The 19082-nt window shown below is 38.5% G+C and overlaps 1 protein-coding gene and 1 long non-coding RNA gene across 2 annotated transcripts in view; one reads left to right on the top strand and one right to left on the bottom strand.

Annotated features, from left to right (window-relative positions):
• Positions 1-18867, top strand: part of LOC141366232 (uncharacterized) — a 59885-nt gene extending 41018 nt beyond the window's left edge. The window contains exons 4-6 of the long non-coding RNA XR_012371334.1: positions 17719-17894; positions 18041-18125; positions 18556-18867. This is a non-coding gene — a long non-coding RNA (uncharacterized lncRNA). The remainder of the gene's footprint in view (positions 1-17718; positions 17895-18040; positions 18126-18555) is intronic.
• Positions 5505-16929, bottom strand: gtf3c4 (general transcription factor IIIC, polypeptide 4). Its single transcript, XM_055179487.2, has 6 exons — positions 16865-16929; positions 12787-13195; positions 9611-11356; positions 8787-8917; positions 6105-6193; positions 5505-5818 (listed from the first exon to the last, which is right to left on the bottom strand). The coding sequence occupies exons 1-6, from the start codon at positions 16912-16914 to the stop codon at positions 5754-5756; spliced, it is 2490 nt and encodes an 829-aa protein (XP_055035462.2). The 5' UTR covers positions 16915-16929; the 3' UTR covers positions 5505-5753.
• Positions 18868-19082: the final 215 nt, after the last annotated feature.

Below are 19082 nucleotides of genomic sequence, written 5' to 3'. Positions count from 1 at the left end.
TCAATCGGTGTGTGTAGTGGCAGACAACATGAAAGGAATCCGAAAAAGCGGGAGAATCTTCAGAGGAGAAGTGCGGAGTGGAAATAGAGTGAAATGCAAACGCCCAATGGCTTTACTTTCATGCCTTTTATTCAATAAAACAGATCTCTTTTTATGTAAGCCTTTTGAGTATTTGACATCCCGAACTTGGATATGAGCAGGATTGGCTTCCCTATTGGATGATGATTATGCTTATAAAACAAATCATCATTTTTTTTGAACGATCATTTGATTTGCTCTGATCATCTACATCTTTTTGCCATGAGAATGACATTCTTAATAAAAGTCAGGAAGAGGTCTTTTTTTTTAGTATGTTGGGCTCTAGGCTCTAATAACAACAACATACATTGTCAGAAATAAAGATACAAACCTAAGGTACAGTTTTGAACCTTTACAGGTATACTAAAAATAATACCTTTTTGGGTACATTACTGTACCTTAAAGGGACAGTTCACCCATTTGCATTAAGCTTTGTATAGTTAGAACTAGTGCTGTGTTAAAAATATCGATACGACGATACATCGTCATGGACACCTGACGATGCGCGCATCGATACAGCACCTTCCGTATCGATTCGGATGCACTTTTGAAAATAACGTGACGAATCGCTGTCGATCCGTGACCCATATGGAACGGACGCATGTGTCCCGTGGAGTACGTAGAGTTAAAGGTTGCGGGGTAGACTTTCACTTTGCGTGTCTGTCTCGCTGGCGCACGTGTCTGCATAGTGAGCCGGGCTCTCTCTCTCCCTCTCTCTCCCGCGTATGCCCGTATTTAAAATCAATGAGTTCAGTATGAAAGCGCAGATATCTTAGCCTATACTACTGCAAAGGGCTTTATTAGCCACTCTCTTATAAAACAGTACTAACGCATTTGAGAAGAAACACAACAAAGATTTGCATGTGAAAAGTGTATGTCTAGAGAAGAGACACAGAGCTTCTTCACATTAATAATCTGATTTCTACTAAATAGTATTAACTCTGACTGCATGTTTATAGATATATTCATAGAATTATTAAGTTAGAGACAAATATAATGCCTAGAGTAAGGCACTATCTTTGTAAAACTGCTTTTAAAAAAACATAAGTACTAACTCTGGGATTTTAAGCATTTCAATGTTACCCCAAAAGTTAATAAATGAATGGCAAAAATACAACTGTTACAAAACTGCTTATTAAATGTACAAAAAACAGATAATAATAATAATAATAATGTAACTACATTCTGAACAAAAATTGTATTCAAAACAGTCTTGTATCTTGATGCGCATCGTATCGGGACCTTTGTATCGGGATACGTATCGTACCGCGAAATTGTTGGCGATACACAGCCCTAGTTAGAACCCCAGTCATGTTTTTGAATGGTCGTGCATCATTTCCTTAGTTGCGCTGAGAAAGGAGAAATACAGATTTCAGTGTCGCACTTTCTTCTTTCAATGATGAAAAAATCATCATTTTGCATCATTGAAAGCAGGAAGTCCAATATCTTTGTTGAGGGGGTGAGACTACAAACACCCCTTTTCTCTGTCAAGTAGGCACCAAATTTAAAATGTATGTTATATTTTGACTACAAATATGACACACTTTCAATAAAGATTAATGTTTCTATGGGTGAAATGCTCCTTTAAGGATCTATTGTGTACATTTAAAGGTACAGCTAAAGGTAAGGTGCACGATTTTTGAGAAACGCTTTGGAAACACACTTGTAACCTATCAGCAGTAAGGAGTGTGTGTCTACTAACCGACATCGTTGCCTGGGTTGCGTATGTGTGGGGCTGGTCTATCAAAAGAAGGTCCAGATTCTATTGTGGTAGGGGCGTGTTTGTTTTAGTGATTTCAAATGTCAACATCGGCTTTTAGAAATCGTGCACCCTGCCTTTAACTGTTTTACTCTAAAATTTTACTTGTAAAAAATTGTTTCTTATGGTACACAATAGGTACTTATAGGGTATAATAAGGTACATTTCAATGTGTTGCATACCCATAAAGGTACAAAAATTAACCTTTGAGGGTACCACCCCAGTGACAGAAAAAGGTACCGTTTTTTACATTTTTTCCTGATAGTGTAGGTTTTCCAAACGTACAGAGTTGTTTTTGTTGGATTTATCAGATTTTAATTTGAATGTTAAAGGGACATTCCACTTTTTTGAAAATATGCTCCTTTTCCAGCTCCCCTGGAGTTAAACATTTGATTCTTACAGTTTTGGAATCCATTCAGCGGATCTCCAGGTCTGGCGCTAGCACTTTTAGCATAGCTTAGCACAATCCATTGAATCTGATTAGACCATTAGCATCAAGCTAAAAAATAACCAAAGAGTTTCGATATTTTTCCTATTTAAAACTTGACTCTTCTGTAGTTACATCGTGTAATAAGACCGAAGGAAAATTAAAAGTTGCAATATTCTAGGCAGATATGTCTAGGAACTGTACTCTCAAACTGGCGTAATAATCAAGGACTTTGCTGATGTAACATGGCGGCAGCAGGCGTAATGATATTATGCTATTGAAAGTAACCAAGGGGACTATTTTCGGGCAGTGCGAAATATCACTACGCCTGCTGCAGCCATATTACATTGGCAAAGTCCTTGATTATTACACCAGTTTGAGAGTATAGTTTCTAGACACATATGCCTAGAAAATTGCAACTTTTAATTTTCCGTTGGTCTTAGTACACGATGTAACTACAGAAGTATCAAGTTTTAAATAGGAAAAATATCGAAACTCTTTGGTTATTTTTGAGCGCGATGCTAATGGTCTAATCAGATTCAATGGACTGTGCTAAGCTATGCTAAAAGTGCTAGCGCCAGACTGGGAGATCAGCTAAATGGATTCCAAAACAGTAAGAATCAAATGTTGCACTCTAGGAGAGCTGACAAATTAGAATATTTTCAAAAAAAAGTGGAACATCCCTTTAAGTATCATGTCTTTGTTCTTTAACTTAAATGTTCTCTAGCTTAGATGTATCCTCTTTGTTTACATTGCAAAGGAGGAGCATATAGACACAAACACACACTCTTTCGCCACTTTCCTTCATCTATGGTTGTGTTGATTGTATAGACAATGACTTTAATTAATGTTGTAGTAAAGCAGAACACTGGTCGTGGCCTTTGTGAGGTTCTGTATTAGTTCCACCCGAGCTGCTCCACACAACAGAACAAGCAGAACAACTATTGACATCTCACACTCCCCCAAACACTCATATCAGCCAGTCACGGGTCACAGACTTCATCCCGCAGGGTCCGTGTACCCGTTAAAGGGCTGCGTTAACAGCCTAATTTCAGTGTCGGAAAGAAAAACCAGGGGTCCCTAGGCGACCCAGATACAGACCTAATTACTGATGAATTACTGAAGTCTGAGCGAACACTTCTACAAAGCATACTTGAGAGAAAATGTATTCAAACGGGAAAATTGATACATACGGAGTGAAACCAAATCTTTGCTTCAAAGGGTATTTTTTTTAAACCAATATGACTACATTTATAGTCATGGATGCACATACATGCATGTGGAGTATAATGTAAAATTAATTTTTCGTTTCAGAAAACTAATAAAGGCAAAAAAGGTTAAAAACGTGCACACATTGCCTGTTTGCGTAAACCTAAATTAATTTAAAACAAGTATCTTTAAACCATTTACTTATACATATGCACATGTGGAATAGTTTTGCTACAATAATTTTGCATAATAACAAATAAACATGTTTTTAAAAATAAAATAAGCATTATATTAAATACACTACGCATTTTGGCACTCTGTATGATACTCATAATTTGATTTTGTAGTCCAGGGGTAAAGATTGGACTACAAAGCAAACAAACCATTATTCAGCTTTCCATAAGATCTATAAACAAAAGTCACAAAATAAAAGTGTGCAATTCATTCAAGGGGACTGACACAGAGCAACACAGCATGCTGTTGAAGCTCAACAAATTGAATGTTAGAGGCAAGGTGATGTATATCAAAATAAATTAGCCTAACTAACAACGAGAATATATGATTAAATAATATTCAAAAAATCTGTCTGTTTAAAGCACAAAGACACGAACACAGCATTTATGAATATTTTATACAGGAAAAAAAGAACGAAACCTCCTTTTGAAGTCTTGAAAGAGAAGAAGGAGGGGGCAATAATTATTATAGAAATGTTTTTTGACAGATTGTTATATTAAAGTAGTAGGAGGTTCTGCCAAACAGAGCTAACCACTTCAACAGGAAGAGTCTCCACCTATCAACAAAGCTAGCACTCAAACCGTAAGGCCAAGATCCATTTGACAATCTAATAGTTAGGCGAAGAATTATACGGCAGGGGGAAAATGGGAATTTTCATCACATTCGTGCTTTCAATCTAATCTGTGACATTTAGCACTTGCGGCTATTAATATGCACCGTATATTGCGTGTACAATTGAAATCCAAATCGCTTTTCATTTTCCTTCCAATTGTCAGCCCATATTACGCCGCTCATAAAGCTGATTTCAAATTTATGTTATTAGATGCGTATCGCAATATGTCAGGGAACAAATTTGCCGTGACATGCAGCAGACGGCATTAGGAGCTCTGAGCCCTGCCTTTGTGTTTAGTCCCCCTTTGATTAACACACAAAGCACATTATTGCCTCATAATCAAACATCCCTTACACGTTGCATTACCATTTGTAATGATATGGCAACATCTGAAAATGAAACGTAATAAAAAATAAACTCTACAAATGGTAAAACCAGCAGCAACTAAATAAACAAGCTGGCTTGTATAAATAATATTTGCACTGACATTGAATGAGATGGAATTGTGTGTAATTATCAGGCCATCTTTATCTTGAGATACCATCCGAAACCTAAGCCAGGGCTTCTGTCTAGCCCCGAGGCGAGCTATCATCTTTAGTGACACTAGAGAGAACCTGGGGCACAGAGATGGGATGTACCGGGGATGAGAACGGACGTGGCGGAGAAACCCAGGAACATTTCCAGAGTCCAACAGGCCCAAATTTATCTTTGATCACACGCGGCTGATTTACACCGATGCCGAAGCACTTGCGCAGAAAGGGGCGTCAGGGTACACAGCCTGCACACGTCTCCCTCGTGGCCCACAAAAAGGGGGTAACTATATTTAACAATATCCACTCAACCTCGCTAGCTTAATTAAAATGGGTATCACATACGCGGCTGGGATCCATTGCTCATTACTGTCGTATCTCATTAGAGTCGAGCTCTTCGGAGGGGCTGGATCAGTTTTAAAACAGTTTGCTCTGTTTCTCATTTCCTTTAACACTGCTCTCATCTTCTGTTCCTTTAGGCCACGGAAAGTCATTATTCAGAGATGGCGAGGTGCATGGCGGATACACAGAAATGTTTCTAAAGCCAATTAGAAAAATTGATTTATTTAAACCAATTAAAATCAGCCAAAGGAATGGGTGTGCATTATTTAATAGTGCGGCAACATAATATGAACAAATCAAAAACGCACCATAGAATAAATATTAAACACCAGTTTATTATACATCTTTCTATATTACAATCAGGCTTTTTATTTATATTTTATATTTATACATTTTAAATAAAGCTTGGCTTTAAAATAGAGGTCTTTTCAGGACAAAACTCCTAAATGTCTTTTATAAAAAAAAAAAGAATTTTAAGAATTAAAAGGCATTTTGCATTCTTTTTAATATTAAGTGACAGTAATCGGTTGTGGAGAGTTTGTCGTCTTGATACCCACTGTGTCAGCTGAGCGGGGAGTCACAGAAGATGCAGGGACCTTTAAGTATTTTCTTTATCCAGTCTGGGTCTGCGATTGAAAAGTAAAAAAACACATCTTCTGTTATCAAGCAATTCATCTACATATGCTACACTTTTTCTACATAATGTTCAAATCAAAGTGAACGTCTGTGAATTTACATAGGTGAGTGTGTGTATTTGTTGGGAGGCAAATATGGTTAACATTACATATACCTGTAAAGTGTGTGTGTGCAAGGTTCTTACTATCTTCGCTTTGCTGTAATATAAAACAATTTAAGTGTGTGGCGAGCTGTGGTTCTGTCTGAATGGAGATATGATACGGCATTATGGCTCACCCTCGGGCTCTGGAATTGAGGCGATGCTGTCCTGCAATAGACAGCGACGGTACGTTACACCCTGACAGGCCTGATATGACAGCACACACCTTAGGGAGTGAGAGAGAAAGAAAAAGACGGAGGGAAAAAGACAGTTAGACACATGAACGGCAGCAGCAGGGGAAGGTTTAGATCAGTACTTGGCAGAGATCAAAATGACAGCAATGAAGCAACCATTTCCCTGATAGACCATTAGGGGCAGTAATCTCCATTCAGCCAGACAGATGGATGAAATGTCACATAAGGGGCTTGAAAGCGAGTCTGTACTTTTCGATACCTGCTCAACATCTACATTTTGTAGAATACAGGAACATCACTTTTTATACCACCATCCATAATGCCTGCTTTGCTTGTTCGTATTTAACTTGACTTTAAGAATCAAATCATTATAGATATTTCTGGTTAGTGGTGGGGCATTGTGTTGAGTGCAAAGGAACTTAACAAATACACATACTGCTAAAAAATACTTTGTAGTAACACACTGTAAAGCCTGAAGTATAGTTCTGTTTTACGGGTACAGTGCACGTGACACAAATTTTGTCATCAGAATGGTACACACATAATGTACACGCACAGTCTCATTTTTTTTTACCGTGCATTTGTACTCATAGGTCGTGCATGCACATACAGAAGTATGTAGCTCAGGAGAGGTATTGCAAAAAGTCAAATGTCTGTGTCCGCGTACGAGTCAATGAACTATGCTTTGCAAGGCTGTGCATTCGACTGTGCTTGCGTACTACTAAAACAAAAACATACTTTGGATTTGAAGTGATATTGAAATGTCCTCATTTCCTCCTCTGAGGTCATGAGTAACATGATGACAATATGGTCACATTATTCATGACATACAAGTTAACAATTAACTGTAACAAGAGTATGACATGTAGCCTTTGAACTGTTACCTGAATCATGAAGAAACCACAAATGAAATGTGTACATTAGACTTAAAACACAAATGATCAAATATATCAAATGCCCAATCTGTCAGATTTATTAAACATGATTTAAAAGGGTCAGTGACAAAAACGAGACAAGATGAGAAATTCAAAAATCTTTAAAAAAAAACTTGTTTTGAAAGCACGCATCAAGTTTATTTCAATGCACATAGTGTATTTATGTTAATTTTATGCAATAAAAAATTACATTTGCACCATTTTTATGAAAGTTAAGACTGAATGGACCTGAAATGTCAAATGGTGTAACCGTCAATTGCACCAAAGAATGAGAAATATTAAATATTTTATCCACCTTGATGGCATGTAAGTGTAATCATAAAAAAAATGTTTTAAATATAATTTTATTAGTTATTTCAAAATGTAAATGTTAATGCGTTGCCGTTTTTGTAATATTTGTCCTGACATATGCTGTAAACAGCTCTGTTTTCTAAATAATCTTTGACAAATGATGTAAAAATGTACGTTAAAAAATCATATTAAAGTAATCAAGATGATTTATTTTATTCCACATTTTTTTATTAAAGGGACATTCCACTTTTCTTGAAAATATGCTCATTTTCCAGCTCCCCCAAGGTTAAACATTTTATTTTTACCATTCTGGAATCCATTCAGCAGATCCCCAGGTCTGGTGGTGCTAGCAGTCTTAGCATAGCTTAGCACAATCCATTGAATCCGACCAGACCACTAGCACCGCGCCAAAAACAACCAAAGAGTTTCAATATTTTTCCCATTTAAAGCTTGACTCTTCTGTCTGTAGTTACATCATGTACTAAGATCAACAGAAAATTAAAAGTTGCGGTTTTCTGGGCAGATATGGCTAGGAACTGTGCTCTCGTTCTGGCGTAATAATCAAGGACTTTGCTGTTGTACCATGGCCGCAGCAGGCGCAGTGATACCACGCAGTGCCCGAAAATAGTCCCCTGCAATTCAAAGTACCCAAGGGGACTATTTTCGGTCAGTGAGTAATATTAAGCAAAGTCCTTGATTATTACGCCAGTTTGAGAGTATAGTTCCTAGCCATAGCTGCCTAGAAAATCGCAGCTTTTAATTTTCTGTCGGTCTTACACGATGTAACTACAGAAGAGAAAAATATTGAAAATCTTTGGTTATTTTTAGCGTGATGCTAATGGTCTAATCAGATTCAATGGATTGTCCTAACCTATGCTAAAAGTGCCAGCGCCAGATCCGGAGATCAGCCGAATGGACCCCAAAACGGCAAGAACCACGTTTAACCCCAGGGGACCTGGAAAATGAGCACACCTTCAAAAAAAGTGTCATGTCCCTTCAATATATTTAAATTTTCATAAAAAAATAATACTAGTTTCACCAATTGACACAGACCGGTTACACCACATTGACATTTTTGCAATTATCCCCCAAATATTACAGAAATTTCAGACTTGGTCCTCAAAAAAAGATAATGTATGCAAGTAATCTGCAAATTTATTTTGAAATTTTAAACCTTTTACATTTAATTAAACCATACGGAGTACGGACACAAAATAATTAACGCCACGTCACCCAAAAACAAATTATTACATTTGCATGCCAAAACAAGCTGCTAAGCTGTGTTTTTCATTAAAGTTATTTTGTATATGGCACAGACAGAATGATGTCAGTTACTGTCATCTGAGGTTATAAAATCCTGGCACTAAATTGATATACTGTACCAAATTTAGACCTGTACCTGAGCCATCTGTGCCCATTCTTACACTCCGCTTGTTTGTGGCTTGTGAAGGGCAGAACCTCCTTACAGAGACTGCAGTGCTCTGGGAACGTTTGCTTGTTCATCTTGTTCATAATATGACCTATTAGTACCTAAAAGGGTAGAAGAGAAAAATCAGATATTTTATTACACATGTAAATGGATATTTCAAAAATTTGATAGGTTAACCTAGTACATGTTTATTATTTAATAAAACATTAAAGGGATAGTTCACTTTAAAATGAAAATTGTGTCATCATTTTCTCATCCTCATGTTGTTCTAAACCTGTATGAATTTCTTTTTTCTGATTAACACAAAAGAAGATATTTGTGAAATGATGGTAAACACAAAGCAGATAGTGACCATAGACTTCCATAGTAGGAATTTAATGGGTACCGTTAACTGTGTGCTTACCATCATTAATCAAAATATTTTCTTCATCATTTATCACAATACTTACAAAATATTCTTTTTCCCTACTATGGAAGTCAACGGACACTATATGCTGTGTTTTTACCATCATTTCTCAAAATATCTTCTTTTGTGTTCATCAGAAAAAAGAAATTCATACAGGTTTAAAACAACATGAGGATAAGTAAATGATGACAGAATTTTCATTTTAAAGTGAACTATCCCTTTAAAAAGGCATTTACTATTTAAACATGCTCACAAAAATACATCATATAATACTGCATTTCGGAGGCACAACTATCTCAGACATCCTACAATTTAAGCATTGCATAAAATCATTGACATCCGTCAATGTGAGACAATTATATTTGTGTCAGAAAAGAAGTTGATTCACCTTGGCAGCCCTGTCTTCATTAGCAGGGTCATTTGTGAGAAAGTCACACACACCTTTGGTAGGTATACACGTGTTCTGTGTGACACAGGTGCGTAGGTACACCTCACCCAGCACCCTCTTCATGTTCTCGCGGATCAGGTGGGACTCCACCTCTTCAATCCAGCCGCTGATCTCCCTCATTCGTTCCTCATTAGGAGATTTATCAGCATCCGCCTGCCTGGTCTCATCCAAAGCAGACGTGTCTGCCATTTCATCCTCCTCACCCCCACCTGCTTCCTCTTCCCCAACTAAAACTTTAGCATCCTTATGGTTTGGCTTCCAAAGGGCTTCCGAAGGGGTCTTCTGCATGGATTTGTGGAGCGCTCGGAGAAGGAAGAGCTTGAGCCTCCATAGGTATGTGGACCCTTTGGATCCTTGGAGCTTCTCATCCAACTCCTTTTGGAGGAACTGAGGAATGCATTTGTCCTTCAGTACTCGCCAACGCAGCAGATCCAGCAAGTCGGTCTGTATGAAGAGGTTCTGTGTTTGAGACTCAAGGAGTTCAGCGGACGCTTCGTTGGGCGTCTTGAGGGTAATGAACTGCACCTGGTAGGTGCGGCTGATGGGGTGGAGCCCATTGATCATACCCTCACTGCAGAGCAGGGCTAGGTAGGCACCATTCGGACTGACTGATATACCGTGTATCCGTCGCCCCGCCACTGCTTCTGGCAGAACAATCTCCTGCTGTTCGAACACCACCGCAACATCTGTGAAAACCGGTGTGAGCTTTTTAACCGTACCGTCTAACGAGCAGGTGAAAATAGACCCATTTTTATGACTAACAGTCATGGATACAATAGGGGTGGAATGAAGACCCGTGACGTGGGAATTGTGAACATTGAGACCAGCTTTAGAGATAAGCAACAGGCACCAAAACACATAGCAACCACGTGCAGCCACAACAAGGCTGCAGTTGCATTTCTGGTGTGGGTGGAAGAGAGTGATGCATTTGATGTTGTGAACGGGTATCTGGTCCTCATCCTGCCACAGCACCACAGGCTGTCTGAGGGTAAAATAACCCTTCACTGCTTTAAGATTCACCGGCAGGATCTTTACAGGTCCAACCAAGCTACCCACAACCAGTCCGCTCATTTTTCGCCCACCGTGCTCATATTCCCACCAAGCGAGTGCGTTTGGGGATGACACCTCAGACTTTATGGTATTGCAGGAAAGCACTGAATCCTTACCCCTTAGGGGTAAACTGAAATGCCACACAACTAGATCTCCGTTCTCCATAAGTACAGCCAGAAGAACCGCGCCAATGTCTTTACATTCGTTATTGGTCTGAACCTGTTGCGTATTGCACAGGCCGGACCATTCCATGCACACAGGTGTCTGCATGCGAAACCGTCTCTGCAGCTCGTCCAAGTCGTCAATGGAGCACGGAGGCGATCCGTCATTCTTTGCAGAGTAGTTTCTGGACTTTAACATTTCCCCATAAAGTTCTGTAAGGTCCAAGAGAGACGTCCACTGCAAACGCTTTTGATTGCAGTGGATTGTGAGCCGATTGTCCAGGGTTAAAAAGGCAATAAGGCAGCGGCCATCGCTGTCACAGCCTAATGGTGACCAGCTGGTGTACTTGACTCCATGGATGCGTCCACTTTGAGGGTTGATGACTCGGTCTATCATTACCATTTGGCTAACTACTGGATCTTTACTTCTTGCAAATTTGTCCCTAACAGCCTTTACTTCCTTTTCTGGGCCCACCTGTAAGAAAGTCCGTGGTTAGGAATACAGATTCAACAAATAGGGAATATTACATACACACACACGATATCAATTTCAAACGTTTGCACATCCAAGTGCACTTTTCTCGTAATCCTAAGCTTAAATACTTAAAGGATTAGTCCATTTTCTTTAAAAATGCAGATAATTTACTCATCACCATGTCATTCAAAATATTGATGTCTTCCTTTTTATGTTTTTTGAGGATAACATTCCAGGATTTTTCTCATTTTAATGGACTTTAATGGACACCAACACGTAACAGTTTTAATGCAGTTTAAAATTTCAGTTTCAACGGAGTTTCAAAGGACTCTAAACAATCCCAAACGAGGCATAAGGGTTTTATCTAGCGAAACGATTGTCATTTTTGACAAGAAAAATAAAAATATGCACTTCTAAACCACAACCCCTCGTCCATCTCCGGTCCTGCGACACGCCAGCGCAACCTCACGCAATACGTCATCCCGTCAAGAGGTCACAGATGTTGTATGCGAAACTACACCCCAGTGTTTACAAGTGTTGGAGAAAGAGGACCGTTCCTATGTTGTTGTATGTCGAATGATAATAATTAATGTCTTTGTGTCAGTTTATTGTTTACAATGGTCCGCAAATGTGCGTTTCATATATGTAACACAAGATCTTTCCACGGCATTACGCAATAATGTGAGGTCGCGCTGGCGCTTAGCAGGACTGGAGATAGACGAGAGGTTGTGGTTTAGAAGTGCATATTTTTTATTTTTCTGGTCAAAGATGACAGTCATTTCGCTGGATGGGACCCTTGTGCCTCGTTTGGGATCGTTTGGAGTCCTTTAAGGCTCCGTTGAAACTGCAATTTTACACTGCATTAAGGCTGTTGCGTGTTGGGGTCAGTTAAAGTCCATTAAAATGAGAAAAATTCTTGAATGTTTTCCTCAAAAAAAAAATAAAATAAATTCTCGACTGAACAAAGAAAGACCTCAACATTTTGGTGACATGATGGTGGTGAGTAAATTATCTGGATTTTATTTGTATTATATTATATTTGTAGACATATAGCACATAATATGTGCATATGTTTACATGTTTTTAGAAAACTTTAACTTGACAAGACGACAGTTGTGAGATAAGTGATGAATAGTGAAGGAAGAGCAGCCAAAAAAAGAGCAGGTGTTTCTAAACTTAGTTTAATATTGTGCATTTAAATAGGTTAACATTTTACATTAAACATCTGTTATAAGTATCAAAATACCTATACCAAAAGTATTTATTTAAATTTATAAGTGTATACCCTCATGTCAACAAGATACTATAGTAAATAATAGAGTACTTTAATATTTATCATCATGGTATGGTAAAAGTATGCTTATATAATTGCTTGAAATTGTGCAACAAAGGGACGCACGTGAGTGGGAGTGCGTGCGCGTGCAAAGTACCTTGAGTTCATGCGCGGCATCTGGTACGGGGATGTGAGTGCGGTGCAGCACGAGCTCCTGACTGAGACTGTGTACATCACACACAAGTTCAATGAGAGACACGCTGGTAATGCTGCAGGCCGAGAGCCGGTTATCATCTGACCATGACAGCGGCTCCACACCGCTCACCGCACTCAGCAACTTCACCGCCGGATCCCGCGCCACCACCGGCCCTTGTGAAGCCCAAAAATCATTGTCCGGTGCCGTTTCGTCTGTAGACGTCGTCCCCACTTTCTCAGAAGTACTGTTTGAACTCGATGCCGCCATTTTTCTGTATGAAAACAAGCGCCTCTCCAGGAAATTACGGCACCGGAGGAGGCGGGGCTTCATGAGTGCTTTGTTTTGGGTTGCCAGATTGACAAAAGTCCCTCTATGAATATAAAAAGGTGAAAATTAAACAATTTAAAATATTTTAAAAATATATTTAAAATATATTCTTATTTTTATTACTGTTATTCTTTAAATCCTTTAAAACACATCTCTTCCTCACACATTTGACAACCCCCTAACTTTACACCATTTAAACATTGCTAACAATATTTAAATATTATTGTTATACAACATATCTTTGTGTATTATGCTTATTGTTGGCTCTTCATTGTAAACTATTATCGTATTAATAAAACCGTGTGCCAGTTCAATAAATGTAAATAAATTATTTTTTTTATAATTTTTATCTATTAAATTTACCATAAGTTTTATAAAATAAACTACCAACAAGTGAGATATTGGCATCAGATACTTACACAGATCAGATACCTATAATAAAAATGTTTTTGAATAATAATGTTATTTTAACTGCCTTAAAATTAGGCAGATGGCCAGCTCTAGCCGGCTGAGTGTTGTTTACATTACAAATGTCATACTAACGTGTATGGCATCTTTCATTAGATATATTGCCATAATCCATCAATTGAAAACTCAGACACTATTCATCTGATGTCACGGGACAGTAGAAAGATCATTAATTGGCAGGAGCATATGAGAACCGTCACGAGCCCTAACTGTGACTACTTATGGGATATGAGTGATTAAAAGCCACATGCTTTGATCTGTCCAGATTGAAAAGCCGAGCTTCCCTTTTGTTGAATTCTGTCTCTAGCAATGCATAATGCCAGTCAGAAAAAACAAAGTAGAGTTGTCAGAAGTATTTAGCAATGCGGAGGTTTCTTCTGTAATAAAACAAATCGGTACAAATCTATAAAACAAACATGTAATTGTGGCACAAATATTTTACTCTTCCCTTCATCTATTTGTCATCTGTATCAATAATAAGATGAATGTGGGGCTTTTGTGTATAACAGTCTTAATGAAGCATGTATGGTATGAATATTTCAGTGACCTGCTGTGCATAATAATCTGGGTTTTGACACAAGGGTTTTGACACAGGTTTGTGGGATTGTTCGATTAAAGATTCATCTGCCCTTGTGTCTTAGATTCACTTCTTGCATTTATCAGGCCTGGTCCTACAGGGCTTTTAGGAGTATCAGAACACAATGCACTTATTTGTTCCTTTCAGATTGGAAGAGCTATTTGTTTTGCAAATAGTAATTCTGATAGATACACACTGTACAAAGTTTGTTTGCTCCAAAATGCTCTCAGTACGTTTTTTAATATGATTACAATTATGTTTGTGGCATGTTACAAAGTGTTGGACAATATCAGTGCAGGTAATAAGTTAACCATTAAAGGGAAAGGTCATCCAAAAATTAAAATTCTGTCACCATTTACTCACTCTCATGTTGTTACAAACCTGTCTAAATTTCTTTGTTCTGATGAACACGGAGGAAGATATTTTGGGAAGTGTTTGTAACCAAACCGTTCGTTGATCCCATTTACTTCTAGTATTTTTTTCCTGTTATGGAAGTGAATGGGGTCCACAAACGGTTTGGTTAGAAATATTTCTTCTTTCGTGTTTATCAGAACAAAGAAATTTATGTGGGTTTGTAAATGATGACAGAATTTTCATTTTTGAGTGAACTATCCCTTTAATTTTAATTTTGTCATAATTTAGTTTCTAATACTTAACCCATTCTTTAATCTAGAATATTTTAACAAATAATTATAGTAAAAATAGCCACAGCAGTCCCTGGTCCTAAAAATAGGACTGCTGAATTTTATAACTTTGCTAAAATATTAAATTAATTAAATATTATATCAATCTTATACAGGTTTGGAGTTTTTTATTTATAGTGAACTACACTGTCACTGGGGTTGTACCCTAAGTTTATGTTTTGTACCTTTACGGGAATACAAAACAGAATACAATTATGGGTAGATTACTGTATACCTTATGGACCTACATTGTTAGAAAAAAATGATCAAAATATGTACCCAGCTGTCACCGGGGCAGTACCCCTTAAAAAGGTCCTAATATGGACCATTAGGTACAGATATGTAAACATTTAGTACGAAGTTGTACCTTTGAGATACTAATATGTATTTTTGAGGTACTAATAAGCTCTCTTTGGTACAAATATACCTCCTGAGGTACTAAAATGAAATCCTTAGGTGCAAAGCTGTACTTTTTGAAAGGGTACCGCCCCAGTGACAGCTGGGGTACATATTCTGAACTTTTTTTCTGACAGTGTATGGTAAACTATTCCTCACTTTTCACAAACTTATTGTTAAAGTATACGCAAATGATGATAAATACACTCACCTAAAGGATTATTAGGAACACCAAAATAAAACTGTGTTTGAGCCCCTTTTGCCTTTAGAACGGCCTTAATTCTACGTGGCATTGATTCAACAAGGTGCTGAAAGCATTCTTTAGAAATGTTGGCCCATATTGATAGGATAGCATCTTGCAGTTGATTTGTGGGATGCACATCCAGGGCACAAAGCTCCCGTTCCACCACATCCCAAAGATGCTCCATTGGGTTGAGATCTGGTGATTGTGGGGGCCATTTTAGTACAGTGAACTCATTGTCATGTTCAAGGAACCAGTTTGAAATGATTCGAGCTTTGTGACATGGTGCATTATCCTGCTGGAAATAGCCATCAGAGGATGGGTACATGGTAGTCATAAAGGGATAGGCATGGTCAGAAACAATGCTCAGGTAGGCAGTGGCATTTAAACGATGCCTAATTGGCACTAAGGGGCCTAAAGTGTTCCAAGAAAACATCCCCCACACAATTACACCAACACCACAAGCCTGCACAGTGGTAGCAAGGCATGATGGATCCATGTTCTCATTCTGTTTATGCCAAATTCTGACTCTACCATCTGAATGTCTCAACAGAAATCGAGACTCATCAGACCAGGCAACATTTTTCCAGTCTTCAACTTTCCAATTTTGGTGAGCTCGTGCAAATTGAAGCCTCTTTTTCCTATTTGTAGTGGAGATGAGTTGTACCCGGTGGGGTCTTCTGCTGTTGTAGCCCATCCGCCTCAAGGTTGTGCATGTTGTGGCTTCACAAATGCTTTGCTGCATACCTCGGTTGTAACGAGTGGTTATTTCAGTCAAAGTTGCTCTTCTATCAGCTTGAATCAGTCGGCTCATTCTCCTCTGACCTCTAGCATCAACAAGGCATTTGAGCCCACAGGACTGCCGCATACTGGATGTTTTTCCCTTTTCACACCATTCTTTGTAAACTCTAGAAATGGTTGTGCGTGAGAATCCCAGTAACTGAGCAGATTGTGAAATACTCAGACCGGCCCATCTGTCAACAACAACCATGCCACGCTTAAAATTGCTAAAATCACCTTTCTTTCCCATTCTGACATTCAGTTTGGAATTCAGGAGATTGTCTTGACCAGGACCACACTCCTAAATGCATTGAAGCAATTGCCATGTGATTGGTTGATTAGATAATTGCATTAATGAGAAATTGAACAGGTGTTCCTAATAATCCTTTAGGTGAGTGTATGTATATAATAATATAATTTCATAATTTTAAAAGTGCAATTCACTTCATTTAATCAGATGATTTTCTTACTTATCGCTGGCAATGCAACTGTCTGTTATTTACATTATACTGTTTACATTTTACATGCATATTATTAGCAGTCAGGGTTGCATTAGTAGATACCAACCTGTGCATTTTATATTGTTTCAGTTGCAGACCTCTACTCAACCGAGCCATTTGCACATATCCAGCCCAAACTCTTAAGGGAAACTGTGACGGATGGTTCATCATACTTGTTTTAATTATTCAGCTGTGCAGACAGCACCCTGGGGAGACGTGCTGCGGCGCATTACAAAAAACACACATTCAGTGATATAATCATAATGATGATAATGAAATGTATTTAGAGCACATCAGTGCCTCCCTCTCTCTCTCTCTCCCTTATCCTCTCGCCGCTCTGGTGAGAAGATGTGAGCATTGTCTGACGCAGGAGAAGGGAGTTTGCTGTGCACTGGCCCCCAGTGGCTCCTCACAGAGGCCTGCGGTGCCCTGCGCGATGGCTCACCGGAGATTAGCCGTCAGAGTGGAGGGTTTTGCATACCTCATGTGCCGTCAACTGCGAAGGCTTACCTGACAGGTGTTGCTCTCGCTCAGATCTGCCGTGTCCTCCTGAGCTGAAGCTTCTGTGGGGTGCCTGTGGGTAGGAGGAAGCTTCCATCCTACTGTCAGTCATCACAGGTCACACAGCCAGACCAAAGCCAAATCTTTCCTCAACAAGAGCCCCGTGATTCCGATCAGTGTGATGCAAAACACCCTGAGGGCTGCTTGCAAAGAGTCCTTGTTGAATGTGTCATTGAGCGTTTCAAACTTTTGGAGAAAACAAGGTTCATTTAACTAAGATTGGTGGTGCATGTAACAGATTTATTATTTAGTATGTGTTGTTTTGCAAGAGTGTGAGAATGTAAATGCTTGCAAATATTGGGATTTAAAGAGGATTGACATTATTATTACAGTAAAATCCTTTTCTTTCTCTCTTTTTAGAAAGCTGATTCGCTTATGTTTGAACATCCTGCAAGGATTTGCTCCCATGCACACAAAAGAGCATCACTGAGGTCAAGCTCTGATGTTGGGCAATAGGGCCTGGCTGCTGGCTCACACTCAGCATTCCAATTCATCCCAAAGGTGTTCATTGTAGTCTAGGTCAGGGCTTTGTGCAGGTCAGTCAAGTCCTTCACCACCAGAACTAATAAATAATTTCTTTATGGACCTCGCTTTTTGCACAGGGGCATTTACATGGAACAGAAATGTATCCTGTGCTACTAAAAATGTATGTATTGCTTGTATTGCTTTATTTCTTTGTTAGGAATGCATGAAGATGAATTAACCAAATCTGTTAATAAGAACAGATTTAGTCACATACTGTACCTTGGGACATGAGGTTTATATAGGTGTGTACTCTTTATACTTCCAACAACACTATTTACTCCGTTGTGTATCTTCGAGTTGACCTCTTTATTGTGTTTGTATACACGTACACTGGAGAGTTTGTGTAAAATGTGCATTTGAGCTGTTTGTATACTCTCTATTTCCTGTACTGTATTAAAGTCAGGTTGCTGTCAGGTTAATCTAACTTCAGTTCTTCCCAGAAGTGCAGCATATTAAGAGAAACAAGGACTTAAGGGTGCTAAAAACAGCAGAAGAGACAAATGAATGATCACATGTAGGCACAGTGATAATAGATTAATAATTCATACAGCTTTATGATTAATTAAAACAGGCCTCAGGTCCTGTGGCAGATACAGGCTGAAACATACACTGACATTCCCATGCGATACTCTAAACATCTGAACTCTTTTCCTTCTTCTGCCTTCACTCCAGGTGGAGGACCTGTTCAGATATCTCCAGTGGCATGCAGTCTGGGGACTGTAAGTGCTTGCTTTTTTCTTTTTGAGACTTTTGCTGGTGCATTAAAATGCTGTATTTAGTGCCTATTTATAGCCAACAAGACATATAGACTTATGAACAAATTATGTTATTTATTGACCTCACCTTTGCTCTTTTTGTGTATAGTTAAATCCTTAATTGCTATGCATCTAATTATAATTTTACTTAGTGCTGCTCTATGATGTCATTTATATTGTTTTAAATGCTATATTGTTTTGCCCTAGTGTAAAACACTGTACTGCTTACACGTTTCAAAACACTTTAGGAACTTTGTGTATCAGCACTTCTTAGGATAAATTACGCTTATAAGGATTATATTTGGATAAAAGCATCTGCTGTTGAATTAACACATTTTTTACTTGCATCATTCTTTGTTCGATTTCATACTGAGGCTTGGTTTCACAGACAAGCCTTAGCTAAAGCCAGGACTAGGCCTTAGTTAAATTAAAGGAAAACACCAC

This window comes from Misgurnus anguillicaudatus, chromosome 9 (assembly GCF_027580225.2).
Source record: "Misgurnus anguillicaudatus chromosome 9, ASM2758022v2, whole genome shotgun sequence".
Classification (NCBI taxonomy): Eukaryota; Metazoa; Chordata; class Actinopteri; order Cypriniformes; family Cobitidae; genus Misgurnus; species Misgurnus anguillicaudatus.
Note: the sequence above shows the minus strand (reverse complement) of the source record. Positions and strands in the feature narration are given on the sequence as shown.